The 24,343-nt window shown below is 34.7% G+C and overlaps 1 protein-coding gene across 3 annotated transcripts in view; it reads left to right on the plus strand.

The window, feature by feature from the left end:
• Positions 1-24,343, plus strand: part of SLC36A4 (solute carrier family 36 member 4) — a 52,450-nt gene that overhangs the window by 20,598 nt on the left and 7,509 nt on the right. For all 3 annotated transcript variants that reach the window (XM_040977147.1, XM_040977148.1, XM_040977149.1), the window contains 4 exons: positions 6,254-6,481; positions 8,388-8,486; positions 13,100-13,269; positions 22,312-22,481. In XM_040977147.1, the coding sequence (XP_040833081.1) occupies positions 6,254-6,481; positions 8,388-8,486; positions 13,100-13,269; positions 22,312-22,481 (667 nt within the window). The remainder of the gene's footprint in view (positions 1-6,253; positions 6,482-8,387; positions 8,487-13,099; positions 13,270-22,311; positions 22,482-24,343) is intronic.

Raw genomic sequence — 24,343 nt, forward strand, 5'->3', positions numbered from 1 at the left:
CTGGCATGATTTTTATTTTGCCTTGTCGTATTATTACAAGTGATAGCTCAAATCAAAGCATAACATACTAATTCTTTCTTGAAGTTTAGGTCTCAAAATCGTATACATAGATACTTTGGGAACATATACCTATGCTGGTCATCTATAATTAATATATAACAAATGAAGGGAAAAGTGATTATCTGTGACCAAAATAAAATGATTATTGCCATTGTCTGCAAAGATACCATATCCTAAAATTTTAGGGGTGGAGAAGGGAAATGTCCCATAGTATGAGGGATTGTTTTAAGCGGAAATGGTGTGTAGCCTTGGTATGATTAAATCTTTGGAACAAATATGCAAAGCATGGAAATGAAATCCCCCATTAAAGCAACACTTTTAAAACAGCACTTTTCTTTATAACTGGTTTTGTTATTACTGTGGTATCCTCATTCACTTCTTTAATATTTTTAGTCAGTGACAGTTATTATATAGTACAATAAACATTGATACTCCAGTAACCTCATGGAAAGTTATCGGGGTCTACCGTCCCGCGGAAGAAATCATCCGACACTGGAGAGAGTCTCAGAGGCGCTTTATTCAGATCTTCCGTTAAAAACCGTTATGTCCGTTAATTCCGTTACGCTGCAGCTCCTGCTCCGCCAAGCCCCCTCCCCCCCCCGCTTATCTGCCAAACCTGTCCAATCAGCTTAAAGATCACCAAGGCACACCAATCAGGGCAAAGGGCCAATCACAGGGCAGGAAATTGTCAGTGCCCCCCAACAGAAAGTGATCATGTATTTTAACATGTATTTAAACATGTATTTTAAAATGTTTCTGCCTTAAAAAATACAGAAAATGTCATTTTCCATGAGGTTTTTGAGGTATACTTACATATATTAAGATGCAAGATACATTTGTCTTGTAGGTGCTTTAAAGCAAAATAATGACTCCTATGTTTTTTAAAGAATCTGTATTTACTAGACAGTTTTCTAAGTATAAAGTGTGCTTCATTGTACATTTAGGTCAATTGGCAAACTTTGAGGGTCAGATTATAAGTATTTTCTTTCTTTTTAATAGATTTATTTAATGTGTTTATTTGAAAGGCAGAATATGAATGAGAGAGAGATAGAAAAGGAGATTTTTTTTTTTAAATACAGAGTTATAAACAGGAAAGGAGAGGGAGAAAGAGAACGAAGATCTTCCGTTTATTGGCTCACTCCCCAGATGACTACGATGGGAAACCCAAAGCTTCTTCTGTGTCTCCGTAGGGGTGGCAGGGGCCCAAGGACTTGGGCCATCTTCTGCTATTTTCACAGATCCTTTCTCAGCTAGGGGCTGGATCAGCAGTAGCGCAGCCTGGACTTTAACTGGTACCCATATTCCTGTGGCTTTAACCACTACAACACAATGCTGCCCCTGGATGATAAGCATTTTTCACTTTTTCAGGTCATATGATCTCTGTGCCATGAACAATAATGTGTAAATAAATATATATATAATTGAATTTCAGTACAGCATTACTGTTCTGATTACTGGTAGGCTAGATTAAATGTGTAGTTCCTATCTTGCCAACCGCTGAGTTAGGCTATTACTGTATGCTATTTCTGAGGCATTAGTTTAGATTTTTAGCGTTGCAGGAGCTACCAAGCTCTTTCTTTCGGGAGAGTTCTGCTAAAAGAACACAGCTAGTTAGCAATTAGAGTTTGGATCTTCAGATCCATCTTTCTTTCAGTGTACTCTGCCTCAGCGTCTAGAAACATTTGCGTCTGGAAAAGTTCTAACTCCATCTTCAAGTCCAACATCTCAGTAAAATGTTCCTCAGTTCTTTACTCCACATCTTTGTTGTCTTCATCTCTTGCCAGAAAATGTTAATATTTTTCCTTCTTGTGTTTATACTACTTTAAAGTTAATTTTTTTTTATTTTAAAGTTAGAGAGAGAAAGGGAGAGACAGACAGATACTGGTTCACACCCAAATGGCTGGAATGTCCAGAGCTGATCCAAAGTTGAGAGGAAGGAGTTTCTTGTATGTCTTCCACATGGCTACAAAGGCTCCAGTAACTTTGGTCATCCTTTGCTGCTTTCCCAGGCACATTAGCAGAGAGGTAGATTAGAAATGAAGCAGTTGGGATTCAAACAGGTACCTATATGGGATGCCGGTACCACTGACTGAGGGTTAGTGTGCTATACCATGATACCAATTCTATTAAGTTAATTTCTGAGTTAATTTTAACTGCTAGACTGCAAGCCCATACAATAAGGAACCAGTAGGAATATATCTGTTGTATGCACCATGGCAAGTTAGCATGTAAGAGTGCCTGCCTTAAATACTTACGTAATTTTTCTTCCCAGCTTCATCTTAATTTCCGTTATCCAATACCCTACTTACAAATTATTTCTTCTGCCTTTTCTGCCCATTAGTTACCATTAATTTCTTAGACCTTTTCAGAAGAAAAATCCTTAGTGTAAATCATTGGTGTCCTTTACATCCAGGCGTTTCTTCACACATTTCGTAACTATAGAACAAGACCTTAGTGAGAGCAAATAGGGATGGGAGGTTTGAAGGGATGCGAAAGAGTAACAGCAGTTAGAATTTATGAGGGTCTTGTTCATACTTTAATCAAAAGAAAGCACCCATGTTTTTTTTTAAATTAGTATTATAGATGGCATGCTTTTCCTTTTGTTAAGTGTTTAATTGCACAGATTGCCTATTTCTAGGACTCATAGCCAGTTAGAAGTGTTTATAGTCAAGAACTAATAACAACATCTTCATGATCATACAATACAATACAATTAATACTTTTATAGGACTGTGCTAAATGATGCTGTTGTATAATTTGTAATTTCTTCTAGGAGAATTACCTACAAGTTCTGTTTAAATTTAGGGGCAATAGTAACAAAACCATATTATTTTATATTTATAAACTAAAGATTTATAACTCAATCTTTATAACTACCCTGTTTGTAAATACTGTGCTTATTTAATAAATGAGGAAGCAGTGTCATAAACATGAGAAATATGCCATGAGGTACATACAGTTAGGCTGAAACCTAGATTTCTGTCACAGTTGCCACGTAACATTAATGGCCAGTCACTGGGTAAAGCACTGTCTTATTTTAGTTGTGTGTGTTTGTGACAGAGTAGTAAAGGTAGATCAAATAGATATCTGTGATCTTTTCCTGTGAAATGTTATATGTTGCTTCCAAAGTTTAGTGGAAAAAAATGAGTTCATTTGTACATACCCAACAAACATCAGAAAGAAAAGGTGAGTGTCTCGGAGGCAAGGAGTGTCTGCCTTGGAAAGGTCGGCAGGGTTCTTGAGACATAAAGAGCAACATGGAAAAAGGCATGCAGTCCAACTGGAAAAGAGGACACTGATGAACTTATCATTGTGTAGAGCAGAGCGAGGGTCGTGAAGCAGTAGAATAGAGATTTTCACTGTGTTTACAAGGGTGTTCTTTTACATTTGATGACTGTCACAATAGTAGAATCACTAATTGATTAAATGTTACCAATTGCTGATCCTATTGTAATAAGAACTATAGAATTGTTACCACCTCAATATAAATGCTGCTGAAAGTATAGAATTTCATTAACCCATGAATGTAAAGATTTTATTACCATATGGAGGTATAAACCTTCTCTGTTATTATCCCGGAGCTATTCTTACACTCATTAAGTTATTATGCACAGTGTGGAAGGAAAGAACTCTAATGCTTGCAGTGACTCTGATTCTTACTATCTTACTCTAGAATACTCCAGAACATTTCACATAAATAAAATAAGGTACATGGACATGGAGTGTAATGAAGAAAGACTACATCAAGGTGAAAGTGTAGTGATACCAGAGACTGTTGCCGTTAGAGTCAGGAGACGAGTTCCAGTCCTTGCTCACTGAGTTTCAGTTGGGAAAGATCTTCCCTTATTCCTGGTCAAAACTCAGTTTCCTTGTTTGTAAAATCATAAAAAAATATTCCACCCATTTTTTCATAAATTTATTGTGAAATTCAGCAACAAATTTGTGAAAGTCTTGGTAAAATGTAAAATTTGTAAAACATACAGGTGTAAAGTATTATGACTTTAATTCTGCATTTAGCTTTTTTAAAGAACATAGTCAGCCTTTGAAATTTTAACTGTTAAGTTACTAGATCATTAAAAAGTCAATAGATACTTAATTTTAGAAAACTTTGAGCTCCAAATGAAAGCAACTGAATTAAGTAATTTTATTTTACAATATTTATTTCAGTGTTTTACATTTTGGTAAACATGTGAGATCATAGAAGTCCTAATAGATAGTCAATTTCTGTCTCTAGAGGGCACCAAAGGACTCAAATGTTTATCTGAATCTTGCTCTAGGTATGTATCTATACTTTTATTTAATTTTTTAATCCAAACAATTTTCATAAACATTTTTTTGCCAAAGGATACCAAAAATATTATATTTGTTATAATGTTACTCAAAATTTCCAACCATCTAACAATTCAAATAAACTCCTTAAAATTATTTATCTTTGTTAGACCTTAACTTTATCAATATCCAATTTAATTACCAGAGGCACTGTTTTGATAAGAAATCCTTGACTCTAAATGATCTGGTTATTGAATTAATAGTGAAATATGCTCTTAAAAACCCAGGAATATGAATTATTAATTTTGTATGTATTAGAAACTATAGAAAATATGAAGTTTTAATGGCCAGTTATAAGATAGTTATTAGCTATGCATTTCCTAAAAGGTGCCTGATATAACTTAAGAGTTGGTTGTGCAGTGTGAGTTATATATTGCCCAGTTAAAATAAAACAGACATTTTATGATGTGATTAGGTTTTTAGCCTTTGTGTATCTATGGGACCTTAATTTTCTACTCTGTTGAATATTTTAATTAATTAGTGGTACATTAAGCCTGTCATTATAAAGTAAAATGAAATGATATTTTTGCAAAAAGTATAAGAATAAAATGAAGAGGGGCTTGAAAGAGGGAGAAAGGCCTAAAAGGAAGTTAGATTCTCTTCTTACAGTTCCATCTGTGAAAGTCGTAAAATCTATTCTTTTTATATTAATAAATTTATTAAAATGCAGAGCAAATCTGGCAGATATATTCTCTACAGTCTAAGAATATGTGTACATTTGCTGTGATACTAAACATTGATTAACATGAATTGTAAGTATAAAATTAAAGAAATACTTGAATTACTAATCATATTAGAGGTTTTTTTAAATTTGTAGTTACTTGACCTTTCAGCGCTTACGAAGGCAGGCAAAGCCGTGTCAGAGTGGAGGCCAGGTGGCTGGTTGGGCGGGAGCTCCCTGTATGAAGTCAGCGCTTGTTGGTCAGGCTGACATACTGCTGAGTACAAGCTGGAGTCTGGAGACCTAGACGTGTGTTTGAATCTTGCACTCATTGCTTACTGTCTTGATACTGTGCAAACAAGGTCCTTGTAGCCCACTCTAAGGCCCGCTTTCCTCAACTGCAAATTAAAATCAATAACAGTACTGATTTCAGAGGTGTTGCATGTAAAAGCATGTGGCTCAGTATCCAACCTGTAGAATTCATCCAAAAGCTGCTAGCTACTATTATCATAAGATCAGTTTCTTGAGAGTACATGTATGCAGAGACTTAATACTATTATAGGTTCAGAGAGAATACATTCAGTGTTTTGGGACAAACAGACTTTCATTGGTATTTAAATTGTAATATGATTCCTGTAAAATATTAAGATGGTTCTAAAATACTTTAATTGTACTTCAGAAAAAATTAAATTATGCTATTGATTAAACCAAGGGCAATTTTAAACTATATGAGGCCTATGAATCATTGTATACCTTCTGGAAAATTAAAATTGTGTTATATAGGTACTGAATAAATTTTATAACAGTGAATCTACTAGTACAGTATCCAGTGGCCATTCTAGAAAAGTATGCTCCTGATTTTCTGATTTCAAAAGCAGATCTTTAAGTATTTGTCATTAGCAAGGAGCTGGATCAGAGGCAGAGCCACCAGGACTCGAACCAGCACCCATATGGGATGCTGATGCTGCGGCTGGTTATGCCAGGGTGCTGACCCCATAATCATCCAATTATTTGATATATCTGTTTCTAAGAAGCAGAATGTTCAAAATGTAAACATTTGATGTATTGTGAAATGTATCATAGGAATTTATCCAAGAATATATAGCACATATTTTTTATTTATGTTTTTTGATATACATTTTGCTTGATTATAATTGATGGAAAATTTTTCCCTTTGCCTATTTTCCTGATAATCTTCTGTAGGTTCATGAAGGATTCCTGGAGAGTAAAGTTTTTGTTTCCAATAATACTGATTCTTCAACTCCATGCGAGAGGAAAAGTGTTGATTTACGGATCTATATGCTTTGCTTTCTTCCATTTATAATTCTTTTGGTCTTCATTCGTGAACTAAAGAATCTGTTTGTCCTTTCATTCCTTGCCAACCTTTCCATGGCCGTCAGTCTTGTGATAATTTACCAATACGTTGTTAGGGTAAGTATGTTGTGTTTTTTGACTAATTGTCATGTATTTCTTATATAAATAAAACTTTTAGTTACTTGAATGGTAAAAGTAATAAAGCCTATTTCAGTGTCTGGCACACGGTTGATAATCAGGAAATATTGATTTATTTTTGGGGAATATTGTTTAGTTAGGAAAGCTATGACAGAGTGAAAAAAAACAGGTTTTATAAACAGACCTCATTTTAAATCTTTGGAAAACTTGCTTCTGGGCTTTGAGACATTGCTTTAAAATATAGTAATTCATATTCTGTTAGAATTAATTTTAAATTTTAGTATTGTGCTCTTGGGGATTGCACTTAACATGAAACCAAGAACAAGTGTGTTATTTGTTCTTATAATATTTGAACCAATCACAAGAGTTGGTTCTGTAAATGAATTATATGCTTTTATTTTACATAAACTTTTTTTTCCCTTTAGTGCTGCCACAGTAACCACCAGTGTAGTAACCTGAACTGACTCTAATATATTTGGGAATTCTTAGTGTTCTTAAACAGATCTATTGTAGGATTCAGTTAATATGCAAAATCCTTAAAAGTTTTCACCAAAGTTTCTTCTGAATGTATGCATCTGTTTTCTGTTGAAAAGCTTTATAGCTTTCATCTCCTAAAGGGGTCAGTGCCTCCAAAGATTTGAGGACCCCTGATTTATTTTTTTTTCTAATGTAATCTATCTTATATCTGGCTTCCAAGATAATTTTTGTAAAATTTTCACTACAAACCCTTATAATGGATGTTTGTTTCTTTTATCCACGTCTTTGAATTGCAAAACCTATAATCTCCTCCATAATGCCTAAGACAGACAGGGGATTACCTAAGACTTTGAAGGGTTTATGATCCCATAGCTGACAGTGTAATAGTTACTGGAGCAGAAAAGCGGGAGCAATAGGTAGACCAAATGGCACGAGATGATGCATGGAGGAGTGAAATTGCATCCTGTTTGCCTTGACTAACAGTTTTGTTTTACTGAACGATGCAAGCACTTATTATTTTTAACTTGGACCCTATTTTATTTCTTTGGTCATGTGTTGCCATTATGTCACAGTTCTTCCCATATTTCAGATGTATTTCATATTTCTAGACCTTTCTATTCCCTACGTTATTGAATTCCTTTTACACTTAAGTGATTTTGTTCACCTCTTTCCTTGCCTTACATTCTTTCCCAAATCAGGTAAGCCAGAGGATTTGGGCTGCTGAGGAAGCAGGATCTAGAGTTGAGATCTTTGAAAGGAGTTGGCAGAGATCTTGACCAAGATGTATAGTTTGGGCGTTTATTGACATAGTGATAATTGCAACAGTGCAATGAGTCAGGACCACGTAATCAAAGCAAAAGTTGGGTCATCGATAGACAATGAAAAAGGTAATGACAACTCTAGGGCCAAAGGATAAACAGTGAGAACAAGAAGAGACTTGTACTAGGGAGAAGCAGACTTAGGAGGCAGAAAGTCAAAATCAGGAGCCAGGCATTTTAGCAATGGAAAATAGAGTGAATTTTTGTTGAGTATATACAGTGGTCGTTGATAACTAGGACTCTAGTTCAAATCATGAATGTGCTTATCTGTTTCCTGTTGTGGGAGAAGACATGCCCAGTGACCATAGCTGGGGATTTGCAGGTAGAAGCAGGTAAACAAGATGATGTCACTCTGATGGAATCTGTACGCATGATGAAAACAGTTGGTTTTGGCAATGCAATCCTAATGGCTTGGCAACATTTAACATATGATGCTTCAGTTCACTAAAAGAATTATTCACTCTTAAAGCCACATTTGCTGTTTTGAAGCTCAGAAAAAAGAATGATTTTTGCTTTTCATATTTAGGTCTCTAAAATGAATGAGAATATAACCTGTTTTTTTTTGTTTGTTTGTTTGTTTGTTTGTATAGAATATGCCAGATCCCCATAACCTTCCAGTAGTGGCTGGTTGGAAAAAATATCCCCTCTTTTTTGGGACTGCTGTATTTGCTTTTGAAGGCATAGGGGTGGTAAGTCTTTATTATTATATTTTAAAACATTAAATCAACATGAAAATTTATATAATCAAACTTTCTTAAAAGTACATATTTTTCTGTTACAGTTTTCTTAGAATGTGATTTCTTGTTTGGCATGATGGAGTTAATTTATGCTTTAGTCTTGCATTAATCAAGAGCTTAATCTTAGTTATATCACTTTGATTTTCTAACCCTCTTTATCTGTATTATGTGGAAATTAGACAAGGTGATTTTTAACTTTTAAATTATGGAAAATTTAAAGCCAGTGAAAAATGTAGAGAATAATGTAACAAATTCCTGTTTAATAATTATCCATCTTCAAAGGTGTAACTGATGCCCAATTTTGTTTTATCTGCATCCCATATATTTAAGCACATACCAAACATATCTTAGAGGCTATATTGTTTGAGGGGCATTGCTACTTTTTTCTAAGAGTCAGATATAAATTCCCCATCTAGATTTTTACATATCCCCTTTGAGAAACAGTTTCAGTAAAATGCAAATACCAAAACATAGAAGCATCTTGATGATCTTAAGATCTGAAATATCACAATTCACAATGCTTCAAGTTTGTTTAAAGCCTTGAATTTGTAGATTTTGGGAAAATAAAATATTTCTGAGCTCTGTTCCATAGTTTGATAGTCTGATGATTTGGGAGGTAACACACTGTAAGCATGTTTTTATAGGACAAAGTAGATTTAAAAATACTTTCCTTTCACGTTTTGTTTGAGTTGTTATGTGTTTTGATTTCTCTTTTAAGGAATTCTGATAAACTTATAGTTTCTGCTAGCTCAGTTAAAACCATTGCAAAACATAACTGGACATTTTCATCTCTGTCTTTAACTAGTGAGCTCTAGTATCTAGTTGACTATTGAACATTTCCTACTAAGTGTTGTTTCTCTGACATAACAACATCAACTGTTTCAAAGTGTGACCCATACTTTTTAATTCCAAACCAGTTTGATACAGTCTAAAGGCTGAGAAAGACCTTGTAAGGTCAGTCCCATTCATAATAAATGCCCCAAATTTAAATATCTTGGGAAGAAATTTAACCAAGGATATGAGGGATCTCTAAGATGAAGATTACCAAACATTAAAGAAAGAAATAGAAGACATTAAGAAATTGAATAGTCTTCTATGCACATGCATTGTTAGGATTAATATGAAAATGTTCATGCTACTAAAAACAATGTATTGATTCCTTACAATCCCAACCAAAATATTTATTACATTACTCTCATATTCTAGAAAAAAAATTGGAATTTCAAGTGGAAAAATCAGAGATCCTGAATAGCTAAAACCATATTAAGCAAAAAAGAGACAAAGCTGGAAGCATCATAATACCAGACTTCAAAATCTACAAAAATAGACATACAATGAAATAGAGTAGAAATTCCAAAAATTAATCCACACATCTACAGCCAGCTATTTGTTAATAGGTGATATCAATCTAGGAAGAAAGCATAGTCTCTTCAGTAAATGGTGTAAAAATGTCAAACAAGATTCCCACCTTATACCTTATATAAAAATCATCTCAAAATGGATCAAGGATCTAAATCTTTAATCTGATACCATCAAATTACTAGAGAAGACATCTGGGAAATACTGCAAGACATAGCTGTAAGCAAAAACTTCTTGGAAAAGACCCAAGAAGCCCAGGCAATTAAAGCAAAACTACATCAGACTCATCAGGCTGTAAAGCTGCTGCACTGCAAAGGAAGCTATTAACAGAATGAGAAAAGACATTTGTGAATTATGGAATGGTAGAGGGTTAATTTGCAGGATCTATAAAGAACTCAAATTCAACAACAACAAAGCAAACAATCCAGTTAATAAATGGACAGAGAGCATGAACAGGATGAATAGGCAGTTTTCAGATGATCAACAGATACATGGAAAAATGCTTATAATCACCAGCTATGAAAATGCAAATAAAAGCCATGTGAAGTTTTACCTCATGCCATTTGGCCTTGGCTGTCATCTAAACAAACAAACAAACAAACAAACAAACAAAAAACCCACTGAATGTTGCAAGAATGTAGGGGGAAAGGTACTTTAATTCACTGTTGGTGTGTATGTGAACTGGTATAAGTATTAGTGAGGACAGTGTAGAGATCGCAGAGATGTGAAAATGGATCTGCCATATGACCCAGCCAGCCTGCTCCTGCTAATTTATCCAAATGAAGTCTAATGAATGTAACAGAGAATTTTTATACACCCATGCTTATTGCACATCATACAGATCAGTTCAAAATAGCTAATCAACCTAGATGTCCATCAGTTAATGACTGGAAAGAAAATGTGGAATGTGTACATTGTAGAATAGTACTCAGCCATAAAAAATAATGAAATTCTGGTATTTGCAGAATGGATGCTACTGGAAACCCTCAGAGACAAATGTCATGTTTTCCCTTATATGTGGTAGCTAGTACACAGAATCAAAAACTGTTACCCAAATGAGCATAATGGACATTTTGAAGTTTGATTATTGCCTACAGCCTTTGTATTCTTCAGGAACAATGGGTGTTTTTTTCAGCTTGGTATTTGTTGAATTATTTACCTAATGAGGTGTTAATTCTATGATTGTGAAGTGAATTTAAAGTATGCATTTGCAAAATTATTTAAAAAAAAAGAAGGAGAGAGTGGGTCGGGAACATGGGCAGGAGGGAGTTTAGGGTGGAACGTATCTTTATGCTCCTAAATCTGTATTGTGAAATACGTGAAATTTGTTATACACACACATATATATATACTTGTGCACATATATATTCACATATAAATTTTTAAAACTCAAAGCCAATTTAACCTCAGTTTTGTTTATTCAGCATTTGGTTCTTGGTTCTAATCAGTATTTAAGGCGTGTTGATTCCTCTTTCATATTTCTCAAATCTTTGTTATAAAGTGGATAATTCCTAAAACACATGTTAGGCTAAATGACACAGAAGAAAGAACATTAATTTCCTTTCTTTTTTTCATTTTATGAAGTCTGTGGGGCTCATCTAAAGATGTTCTAGTCCAGCATTTCAGAACTGTATGAGCATCAGGACATGCAGACCATTCTTTGATCTCTTTTCCTTGATTAACAGTGTTTCCATAGGGAACTCACAAAAGAAAGCTCGGGCAAAAAGTTAGCTTTTATCTCAGCTTTCATGAAGACTGTGTGCTATTCAAAGCATTCAGTAAATACTTGCTAATGTCATTTCAAAGTGTAGTCAAACTTTATGGCCAGAACCTCTGGGTATTAGGCTAAAATACATGATCCTTTAAATTAACTTTTAATTTAAAAGCTCTCTTAAAGACATAATTATAATTATTTATTAGTCTTGCTAAAATCAACAGACAAAACATGCAGGTCTCTGTTTTTAGAAACACTTACAGATATGTCCATTCTTGTGGGTTAGAACACGTGCTTATGTTTCCTAGTAGAAACAGTCACTTCTACATCAAGATCTTGATTTTGAAATACCATTCTCCAGTCTAAAAAGTTCTTTGGGAAAGAGTGGACAATTCCAGGATTAAAAGTAAGGATTGAAGATTAGTCCAAAGTATCTTTTAGAGCCAGAAAGTAAAGAAGTGCTCAACACAAGGATAGAAGTATTCCAAAGGGCCATAAAAGCAAACCTGAGAGAATACATTGGGCAAAGCTGGAACAGTATGAGTAACAAAAAAGGAATAAGCATTATGTTGTAACTCGATGTACCAATCTTGAGTCTGTACTAGTAAGTAATTGCCTATTTAAATAAATACATGAGAAATAATCCCAGATAGTTTGCATCACTTCCTTCTCTAGGAGTTAATTCTCACTTGAGTCCCCGGAGTGTGGGCTGGATCTAGAGATCTGCTTTCAGCAAAGAGAACATAGGAAAAACAATAACAGAGAAATCTGGCCAGCTTCCTTAGCCATTTGATCAAAATAAATGTTACCAATGATAAGTTATGTTGATAACATGTATGTAGAGAGGGCACTGCATTTCTGTAGTGTCTTTCTCTCAAATACATAATCAAGACTAGTTATCAGGAAAGCATTAGTCATACCAGAGTAGAGGGGCATTGCACAAGGTATCTAACCAGTACTCCTGAAAAAAGCTGTCAAAAGAATGAACATTGAGAAGTTGTGATAGGCAGAAAAGACTAATGACAAGGTGCAATATGATATCCTAGTTGGGGCCCTAGAACAGAGTGGGAAAATGAGTATAATCCAGATGAAGTCTGGTGTTTAGTAAATGGTAATATGCTAATGTTGGTTCTTATAACAAAGGTACCTCGATAATGTAAGATGTTAACATCAGGGGAAGCTGGGAGCTCCGTTTCCTTTCTATCTTTTCTGTAAATGTGGAAGATTCCAAATTAAAAACACTATTTTAACAACCTGACAGGCTTCTCTGCCAAGAGAATGATCTAAAGTCTTTTTATTTCAACTTAAAAATATGTAGGGAAAAAAATACATAGTACACAAAAAGTACTTCAACAGTTATAGATGTTATTTTAAAGAATAGAATATTTGAATATACTTTCTAAAATACTAGTTTCTATGTATAAGACACTATGTTATTTTAAATTACTTACATAATGTTGTTTTTCAAAAATTAATTTCATCCTCTTCTTAGGTTCTTCCACTGGAAAATCAAATGAAAGAATCCAAACGGTTTCCCCAGGCGTTGAATATTGGCATGGGAATTGTAACAACCTTGTATGTCACATTAGCTACTCTAGGATATATGTGTTTCCGTGATGAAATCAGGGGCAGCATAACTTTAAATCTTCCCCAGGATGTATGGTAGGTGGACATGCGTTTGTTAATCTTAACCTACATATTTTGTAGATATCATTTACTAATATTTTGTTGATAAAGTTACATTATTGAATTTGTGGTTTAAACTTTCAAAAATTTTGTTATGATTTCTTTTTTGTATAATCTATTTAGGTAGTTCTCATGGAGATATTTATGAATTAATAGATGCTTCTAGTTTTTCTTTTATAAAGAGTTTTCTAAAGTATTATAAAATTTGAGACTTCCCTAAGGGTGAAGAGGATTCTTTTAGTATGAATGCACTTCCTAAAAAAGAATACCTGTCCTTGCAAGCAGAACTGCAGCATCCTGGGTCCTGAGAACGTGACGTATCCTCTCAGTCGCTTTCCTCACTGGTTGACTCAGCTCTGTGTTGTGTATGTTTTAGATCCTGTCAGAACAGAGTCAGGGCATATTATAAATAATAAAAATAGTACATCTTAGTGTCCTCTCTAGTATTAGGAGCATACTCTACTAAAACAATATATGTATGGTTTTTGTTTCTTCTAGAAGTTCATCTTGAGGAATTTTTAACAGATATTAGCAGTGATTACCATGTAGGCTAACTACCTTACTTAAGACATGAAAGTTATATCTCTTGGTTTTGATAAGTACAAAGAATGATTGATATGTATTTGACTTAAATAGTGTCACACTGTCCTTTGGCTACTTGAAAAGAAGACTGTGGAACCTCAAATATCCCATTAGTGTAGTGAAAATCAACAGTAGCAGAAATTCTATCTGTAGATTGGTTTACTGATAAAAACTTGTCTATCATTTAATAATCATTTGAGTCTGAATATTTGTTACAATAAGAAATATTGTCAGAAGTGTTTGTAAAAAGCCACTTAAACCTGAGGGTAGTGTCCAGGTTGTAAGAGGCATATGTGTGGATTGCTTGTCTTTTTTAGAAATATTTTTAATATAGCTGACATTTTATAAATATTTCAAGAGGAAAATATTTCAAATGTTATACATATATTTCAAGACTGTAAAGAATGTATTTTAGTATTTATTTTTTGTATTCAATACTATTTATTTCAAAATACATGATTATTACTTGTTTTATTAACCTTATTTTTGATTATATAATTTTCTTTCCTTCAAATGTGCTGGTCTTTCCTTTTTATAATATGAAATAAGAAGCTTAATGGTCTAGAAGCTTAAACAGGTTAGTTTAAGACGATCAAGGCTAAAAAATATAACATAGCTCATTTTCTCAAATAATATAAAGTGTCTGGAAAATACAATGATATTTCTCTTAGAATAATGTTTAGAATTTATCTTAAAATAGTAATTTTAGAAACAAATTTGACATTTTAATGTTAATTATAAAATATGGGTAGAAACAATTTCAAAATTCTTCCCTGCTCTTATTTATGAAAACATTTAAGACAGACTCTTTCTGGAGATGGCAGTGATGGAGTATGACTGTGTTCAGGTTGAAGTGTTCCTAGTCCCAGACGATTTAGAATATGGTGAAGGTTCCATTCCCAAGAATCATAGAACTGTTCTTTGCATTCCAAAGCTTTGGTAGCTCTAAGAAACTCTTCCATTTTGCCACAATTTGTTTTATCCTGCAAGCCCTAATAGCCATGGCTTTCTAGTTAGAATGGAGCTAGCTGTGATTTGATTAAAAGGTGACTGTGAGATTATAGTGTCTATTTGAGAAAATCTGAATAGACACTGCCTTTCATTTAGAGGAAATTTTGTAATAGCTATCCCCCCAAATAACAAAAATCTTGGAACAAGAAACAGGAACGCATGACAGGGAATGAGAGTTGCCTATTGTTTTAAAGTTATAGTCTGTGAAATGAGAGGTTTTGTGTAAAAGAATCATGAGGTTGTGTCTTAAGTTTCTTTCTTAGTGTGTTGGATGAGTTTCTCTTTCTCTTGCTGTGTTTCACTTGAAAGACGCGTTGGGAGTTAACCTGTGATATAACTATTGGCTATATATGAAAACCAATGGCTATTTCAAGAGCATCCCAGGGATCTTCTGTTTGAGCTGGAAGAATTTATAAAAAGCCTTTCAAGCTAACTTGGCTTGGAGTCCTGGAGTTTTTAAGGGTCATTGATTTAAGAAAGGTTAAGTTGGAGGAGGCCACAGGATGAAGCAAGTGTGGATTAGAGAACTTCTGAGTTATTAATTATTAACCTCAGTCCTCCCGAGTTCTTTAAAAAGCATAATGGCCTTCAATATATTTCATTTGGCTTTTGAGGTAAAGTGTATAATTTAAAGGGCATGATGAAGTAAATGGACAATTCTGAACTGCAATGTCAGCACCCTGTATGCAGGGTATCTTTTAGATTTGCAACATACCTCTGTTGTCTTGAATACAGCTTATTGCTTAGGGGACAATTAATATTTGCTTTCCTCTAGGTTTAAAATCATTTCCTTTGTTACCTTATTATACAACCAAAATACCATTTTTAATCCTAGTTGAACGAAGTTTTAGCAATTTTTTTTTTTCACCAAAGTAACCCCAATAGCAGTTGAGGGACAAAAGCATTTTCTTGGAAGACTCAGTTTCCCAAATGGCCCATCCCTCACCTAGCATCAATTTGTGTTATACTAACAGTGTAAAGTTTTTCTTCTAGTTAATACTATATATGATGCTTTTTATATAAAAAGAATTCTACCTCAGGAAACTTTCAGCAAAATATATGTTTCAGGAAGAGCCTCCACAATTAACATTGGGAACTTCTAGTATTCAGCCACACTGTAGGAGAGAATATACATTCTCAGATATTTTCATATTCTCACAGGTTCAGTGCAGTTACAAGTAGAATGGCAGAGAAGAAATAAACAGAAAATTGGATTTCAAAAATGCATGATGGCAGCAACAACATCATACAATGATATCTGTTTTAATCAGGACCACTTTTTAAAAATAAAATAATGGCAACATTTCTTTTTTTTAAAGTTTATTTTTATTAGGAAAGCAGATATACAGAAAGAAAGAGATACAGAGCAAAAGATCTTCTGTAGCTGGTTCATTCCCCAAGTGGCCACAGCAGCCGGAGATGAACCAGTCTGACCTGAAGCCAGGAACCATGAGCCTCTTCTGGGTCTCCCACGCAAACGCAGGCTCCCAAGGCTTTGGGCCATCCTCTATTGCCTTCCCAAGCCATAAGCAGGGAGCTGGATGAGAAATGGAACAGCCTAGATAGGAACCGGTGTCCATATGGGATCCTGGTTCATCCATGCAAGGGTTTAACCACTGTGCTATCCTGCTGGGTCTTGCCTTTTCTTAATCTTTATATAGATTCTCTTGTTTCACACAAGTGCATTTATGCTTTAACGTATTGCTAGTTGTTACTTTAACTTACAAAATCTTACCAACAAGGAAGTGTTTTTTGTTTTTGTTTTGTTTTTTTTAAAAAAATTTCATGATGCAGTTATACTGGCTCTATCCTCCCCCACCTCCCCGCCGCCCCTTCCACCACCACTAGAAAGTTTTAGGTAGGAAAAGTTTTCATTAGCTAGATTTATCTAAATTCTGAAATACAGATAGGAATGTGGACTTAGACTAGAAGCAACGATGTTAAAATTTGTCTTTTAGTTTGTGTTCAGGAGTGAGTGCCACATGCAATACCTCCAATGGGATTGTGTCAAATTATGTTTGTCTTCAAATCTCTTCTAGTAATAATTTATAGAATTCAAAACAGAAGATGAAGGTTTTAGCATATGTTATTGTTGCATAGTTTAAGGATGAAATGACTCAAGGGTAACCATGTCAATGATTGCATAGCAAGTTCTTGACAGGACTTTGGATGGCAAATAGTTTTTATTTTTATTCTGTTTTACTCAGTCTTCTTGGATGGTAGTAATAACCATAATAATAACAAACATCCTTTTTGTTTAATTTTTAAAATTTTTGTTTCTCTTTTACTGTTCAAAAGCACAAGTTCTATTCTGTTCTCCTTTTCCTATCACAGTTACTGTTCCTGTTTACTTGTTTACTGTTAACTTGGTTTCAGTTAGCTACTTTTTAACCCTCTGTGGCCATTTGGGAGTAAACCAGTGAATGGAAGATCTCTCTTTCTGTCTTTTATTCTATGTATCTTTGCCTTTCAAATAAAAATAAATCGATTTTTTAAAAAAAGAAATAAATATAAGAAATGTAAGGAAACTGAAGGAAAGAGGTTCAGTGTCCCAGGAATCCAGTCAGGAGAGTGAATTATCCATAGAGTTTTTCCATGGGCAGCTTCTGTAACCAGCTTGAGAAAAGGAGAGGCAGACCACAACTTATTTGCTCGAGTTAACTGTGTAAGATACCTGTACCTGAGTGTATAAGTCAGGTATTGGTTTGTTAGCCAATGTGAAGGAAAAAGAAGATCCTTCTTACTTTTGCAGTGTGTTTTCAAACTAACATTTTCTTTTTCTTTTCTTTTTCTGAAGACTTATTTATTTGAAAAGCAGAATTACAGAGAGGGAAAAGAGTGAGAATGCTTCTGTCTGCTGTTTACTGCCTGAATGGCTGCTCTGGGCAGGCTGGGCCAGATTGAAGCCAGGAGCCGTTAGCTTCATCTAGGTCTTCCATGTGGGTACTTGGGCCCAGATGCTGGGGCCATCTGCTGCCGCCTTCACAGATGGATTAGCAGGGAGTTGGATCGCACAGTGGGGTCCTGGCATTGTAGGCTGTGACTACCCACTGCACCACCACATTGGGCACCAAAACTGTTACCACTGGAACATTGTTTGCCCTTATAATATCATTCCAGTGTGTTATTTAAATAATACATTTCCATTTGCCAAGTTACTAAGTATCTTTGCTACCAGAAAATAGACTTTGTTGTCAAGCATGAATCATTTTGTCTTTTAATGTTGTTAATATTGTCTCATTGGATATAGTTCCTAAGAATTATATACCCATATTCATTTTTGAGCATTGTTGTTAATATAACTAAGATTTGACAAGTATAAGTAATCTAAGGTGCTTTGGAGGGTTATACAGAAAAAGGCAAAACAGGCTTGTATTTAGGAGCTTTGTCAGAGAGGTGTTTCAGAATTTTTAAAATATACATTAAACATTGTCTCAATATTTTTTATGTTCTTATTTATTCTCAAGTTCCTCTTATTTAAAAATTGTTTTATACTTAAGAGAGAGTGAGAAAGATAGAGATTATAAGGTGCGTTTTTTTTTTTCCTTTCAGCATTGTTCTAAAATATGGTACATGAAGGATTCTTATTATGGACTGTTTGCTTAGGATCAAAGGACAGCAAGACTTTTGGAAAGTAGGAAAAGTAGTTTAGAGTGGTTGAAAATATATGCCAAGCATAAATAAGTAGACTTTTGAAACAGAAAAGAAATAAAAGTGAAAAAGTTGAGTTTAAACTGGTTATAGTATCAATGGTAGTCACTCAGTCTTTATATTTAGGTTTTAAACCTCAACAATAATGGCATATGACGACAGCATACTTTTGAATGGTATTGCTGACAGACAGGTTCTTAGCCCGTATAATCTCAGCCTTACATTAATAGAGAAGGAATTGTGTTTACATGCAGAGTATTGTCATTTTATTTTTAATATACACAACTGTATCTTAAAAGCATGTAAGTGAAAAGGTAGTTAGAAAAAGCAGTGTTCTTTCACCTAATAATAAGCTAATAGAATATTCCTTTAATTCTCCACAGTGGCATATCAGAGTATATGAAGCAGCCATATATTACTTAATGTGTGTATTTTCACTTACTTGACCACTCACATTTAACCTGTAAAACTCAAGCTAAAGTTGCATCTTTTGGCAAGTTTAAACTAAAGGTATTATAGTTGCTAGTTCTAAGGATTTTCTTTTTTCCTAACTATCCTGCTTGTAGTTTCAAAATCTGTATTTCTACTCAGCTGTTGTATTATCTCTTTTCCATTTCCTCAGTGACTGCTGTAGCAAGAGACATACTGAATTCTTTCTTGCTTGGCCACAGTTTAGATTATTGTTTGTAATGTACATCCCAAGACTCAAAAGTAAACTTAAAGCTTACCTTGCTGTTGAGGTTGTACTTTTTAACAGTTATGTGATATTTTATATTCTTTTAAAATAATTTTATGTTTTTTCTAATAAAGAAAACACTCTTCCCTGTGAATAGAACTCTTAGGTGGGAAAGAATATTCCTAAGGGGGAAGATTGTGGGTGGGGGCCATGTTTCTGCCAAAGGAGATGTTACCTCCTAAAAGAGCTGTTAGCACTGCCTCTGATGCCACTGTGTCCTACATTCTCAACACTGGTCTATTCATATGAGTGATTGGGCTTTTCTCCTGATTATCATGAAATATTGAGTTACCTTTAAAGTACACCAGATAAATGTTATCATCTGTAATAGAGGGGAGCAAGTTCTGTAGTGCTCCTCTGATTGAGGTGTTTCTATGTCATCTTTGCAAGTCATTATCAACATTAAAAAAAAAACCTTTTAGAAAAAGAGCTACAACAAGTCTTTTTCTTTAGATAATTGTTTTTATTTTTGAGGATTTTTACATAGTTAATTAGGATACAAAAGGTCAAGGGCTATAGGAAGGTGGGTGAGACCATTATTTCCATTTTCTTCCTTTCTGTATCTTGGGAAAGAGGGGAGGTAAGCCACAGCCACCCAATACTTTTCCAGAGCCCCCAATGTGGGGCATGCTCCGAGGGTCCTGTTCTACAGGTTTTGATAGTTCAACAGTTCTTAATTACTGCTGATCTCGCCACTTCAAGCATGATGAGCTCTCTCCAGAATCCACTGGTTGACGTAGTCCACCTTAGAATTTCTGTTTGCCCAAGTATTCACTGCCAGCTCTTGGTTGAGGTACTTGCTCAATTTCTTTTGTCCTTTGTCATCTATTGTGGTACCAGGTGTCCTCTGCAGGCTCCAAGATACTCCTTGCTTAGATATGCTGTCCATTGCTCTATCTAAGCCACTGAGTACAAGTCTTTACTAAGACCTACGTACTAAATTTAAGTGGGAGCAATGTACAATGTAGAAATCTAAATATTTTGTAAAACTAAAAATTGCTGCAATTAGAAGCTTGGGGGCATCAATTAAATGTTAGCTGGGATAAAGGAGCAGTCAATCCACCAATTCTATTTCTGTTATTTATGTAATTTAACATAAGCAGTTTACATACACCTATAGAACTTTGCAAGTTAAAACTGCTTCGATGCCCTCCTCCTGCATTTAAGATTCATGACGTTTCTGTAACTAATGACAAATCTATCAGGACTTACAGTTTTATTGGAAAGTTTTTCTTTTTTCCATAAGAACACTGAGTTGTATAATTCAAGACTTCAAAAACATGCATGGTGTTCAAATAGGAACTAAATCCTTGCATTGCAAGCACTGGGATCCCGTATGGGCACCAGTTTGTATCCTGGCTGCCCCACTTCCCATCCAGCTCCGTGCCTGTGGCCTGGGAAAGTAGCAGAGGACTGTCCAAAGCCTTGGAACACTTCACTCACATTGGAGACCTGAAAGAAGCTCCTGTCTCCTTACTTGGATCAGCATAGCTTTAGCCATTGTGGCCACTTGGGGAATAAACCAGCATATGAATTTTTTTTTGTCTCTCTCTCTCTTTGTAAATCTGGCTTTCCAATAAAAATAAGATTTTAAAATAAAATAAAAAATAATAAAAGAGAAAGTTGGTAGGTTATTCGCTTTCCATAAGGTTAGGTCTACCTTTTAGATCATTGATTTAGCCTAAGATTAAGTGTTTGCTATGGTATGTGCAAATTGTCCACAGGAGATAGGAGTGTAGTTAGTGTAACACCTGCTGATGTGGGTGTGGGGAGTACCCTATTCCATTGTGGGAGCGAGTGTAGACTAGTGTAGCCACTATGGAAGTCAGTATGAAGAGTTTCCGGACAACTGAAAATTGATCTACTGTATGACCCAAATATCCTACTGGGAATATATATAAAGGTAATAAAATATGTGTATAAGAAAGTGACCTGCAACCCTGTATTTTTAGCAGGACAGTCTACAATGGCAAAGATATGGAAACGACCCAGATCCCCATCCAAAAAGGAATGGATAAAGAAATGATGGTACAGATCTGGCATGGTAGCCTAGTGGCTAAGTCCTCACCACTGTGCCAGGATCCCATATGGATGCTGGTTCAAGTCTAGGCTGTCCTACTTCCCATCCAGTCCATGCTTATGGCCTTGGAAAGCAGTTGAGAATGGCTCAAAGTCTTGGACCCCTACATCTGTGTGGGAGACCTGGAAGAAGCTCCTGGCTGCTGGCTTTGGATTAGCTTAGCTCCAGCATTGTGGTCACTTGGGGAGTCAATCAGCGGAGGAAGATCTTTCTTTCTATATCTCCTTTTCTCTGTAAATCTGACTTTCCAATAAAAATAAACACATCTTTAGGGAAAAAAAGGCTATTGGGTATCTACTCAATGGAACAATATTCAACCATTAAAATGATGAAATTCTGCCATTTACAGCAAAATGGTCCCTACTAGAGACCATTATTTTCCATGAAATAAGCCAATCCTAAAAGGATATGATATGAACATATGATATATGTTCTCTCTGATGTAAGACAACATTCATACAAAATGCAAAACAAATGTGTGTGTATATATAGGAACACGTTTATATGTATATTCATGTAGAGGTAATGTATAATGGAGACTAGCATACTGGGAAGTGAAGATTCATTACAGTGTATATATCTCTACTCCTGAATAAAAAGAAGACTTCAAATGAAACTGTTAAATGTATCTTGAAAACACGATACCAGGTTTTCTAACATTGTCTATGCCTATAATACCATGACACACTTAAATAACAGAGTTTGTGACTATTGTTGAAGCACTATACTGCTATAATAATATGGAGGAAAATGATGTCTGGGGGCAATCAGAAGGAGGGGTGGGAGCATAGAGGGGGAGAATCCCTATATGTATAAAACAGTATTGCGGAAGATAATAAAATGAAGAGGCATTTTTAGTTATTAATATTATGACTTCAGTATGTATTCCAGATTTCTTGTTCATCTGAACATTAACATAGAAAGGAAAGAATGACTAAATGTTGAATTTTTTCAACAGGTTGTATCAGTCAGTGAAAATTCTGTATTCCTTCGGCATTTTCGTGACATATTCAATTCAGTTCTATGTACCAGCAGAGATCATTATCCCTGGAATCATATCCAGATTTCATGTTAAATGGAAACAGATATGTGATTTTGGGATAAGAGCCTTCTTGGTTAGTATTACTTGTAAGTATCACTACATATGTATAATTCTTTTACTGTTGAATTTCTTAAAGTGCAAATGACTTTGAATAGTTTTTAAAAAGTTTTATTTACTTCCCTTGAATCCCCTTTTGCTTAAAATTATGTTTTCTTGTATGTTAGAACAGCATAAACAGATTCTATGACACTTAAAAGAACTATTAAAATGTTTGAAAATGATATTAATGGCAGTTAAAATCAGCAAGTTCTTATATTTTATTTCTCTTTTAGTTTTTCTTAGTACTTTTTTGGAAATGTTTTTGCTAACTTTTGCATGTTTAACAGTTTAATTCTTCATGACTATCTGTAGCCAAGTGTCATTTTGTTTTGAGTTTATGTTTAATAATTCTAATGGCTTATTTTTATTTGAAAGGCAGTATGTAGTTTCTTAATAAGATGTCACATTTAAGATATGTACCAGGTGGTGTTATGGAGATTTGACTTTGTTGAAGTGGAAAGAATATGAGTTTAGTCCATATTCTGAAGACTAATGAAACCTTTGTTTGGAAAAAATTTTAAACTATTTTGATATTATTTTTATTAATATTTTGATGACTGGACTGTGTATAAGTCATTACAGTAAATGTTGTTTTATCTGTAACCATAAAAAATGTTCTGAAAAAATGTTCTGTTTGAAAACCAGTTACTAAAATTCAATTGAAGAAGTTGAGAACCATGCTAAAAATGATCAGTCTTTTCCATACTTTGTCCATTTCTACACACTGATTGGCAGTATTCTTTTGGAGCCACATATCTGTTGAAGCACAGAAGTGGTCTGTGTTCTCAGAAGTCAGGGGCTTTTTCACTGGAGTTTATAGTACAGAGAACTGCATGGTTTTCTTTGCTGCTGATTTCCTTCAGTTAAAAATAGGTAAAGCACTTGACCATATACAGAAATTATAATAATTATAGCACTATGCTTTGGTTGAAGAGAGCAGGAACTGTGTGGTACTGCTTCTTACCTCATTGCACATTCAAACTCTGCTGAAAATTTGGTATACCTTCCTGAATTGAACTAAAAGTCTACTGATAGTTATGGCAGGACTGTTTTTCATTCTGTCCTGCAAAGCACTGGAAAAGATTTGGGGTCAGTCTGTTTCCTGAAGAATGTGTGTGGACAGCCGAGAGGGCTTTGTTCTGTTCATAGAGCATGAACAGTCGAGTGGCAACTGCTGGGTTTGCATTGACAATAGAGTATCTTTCAGAGTCCCTTAATCCTCATGAATCCTGAGTGCAAGTTTGTTATATTCTAAAGTAGTGAGCCTTTCATCTTCTAGTATGTTGCTCATGTCTGAATACTGTTACTTGAAGCATATCCAGATGTCTTGTGATTGGAACTCAAATGATTGAAAAGATGAGAGTTATGCTCTTTTAAATGTTCCTGTAGACGCTTAAGTGATTATATTTGCATCTGACACATGACAGGTATGTGTAGATAGAAACTGGCCGAAGGTCACCATGGACATTAATACCTTACATTTTATGTGCAAACCTGTACTGTGAGCTGGCAAATTTTGAGTTATTTTAACACCAAGACAAATGTTTCAATTCCAATTATGCTTGAATCTATAAAATATGTTAAATACCACTTATTTCAGTTATTGTCCAAATTGAGGATTTTCTCATTTGAATAATCACAAACTTTTAGAAGTTCATAGTAGACAAGAGAAACCACACTAAAATTCATCCTTCTTTTAAATTAGTTACCCTTGCAATGAGAAAATGTCATTCTGTAGCACAGTGTTCTTGGATCAGTAGGTGTGTGGAGTTGGTTTTGATGATATAATATCAGCTTTGCTAGCTTTGCCCGGTTGTACCTGCTTTAATGTTCATATGCAAGCAATGGA

The sequence above is a fragment of the Ochotona curzoniae genome, unplaced genomic scaffold (assembly GCF_017591425.1).
Source record: "Ochotona curzoniae isolate NIBS_2020 unplaced genomic scaffold, NIBS_Ocur_1.0 contig_2723, whole genome shotgun sequence".
Lineage (NCBI taxonomy): Eukaryota > Metazoa > Chordata > Mammalia > Lagomorpha > Ochotonidae > Ochotona > Ochotona curzoniae.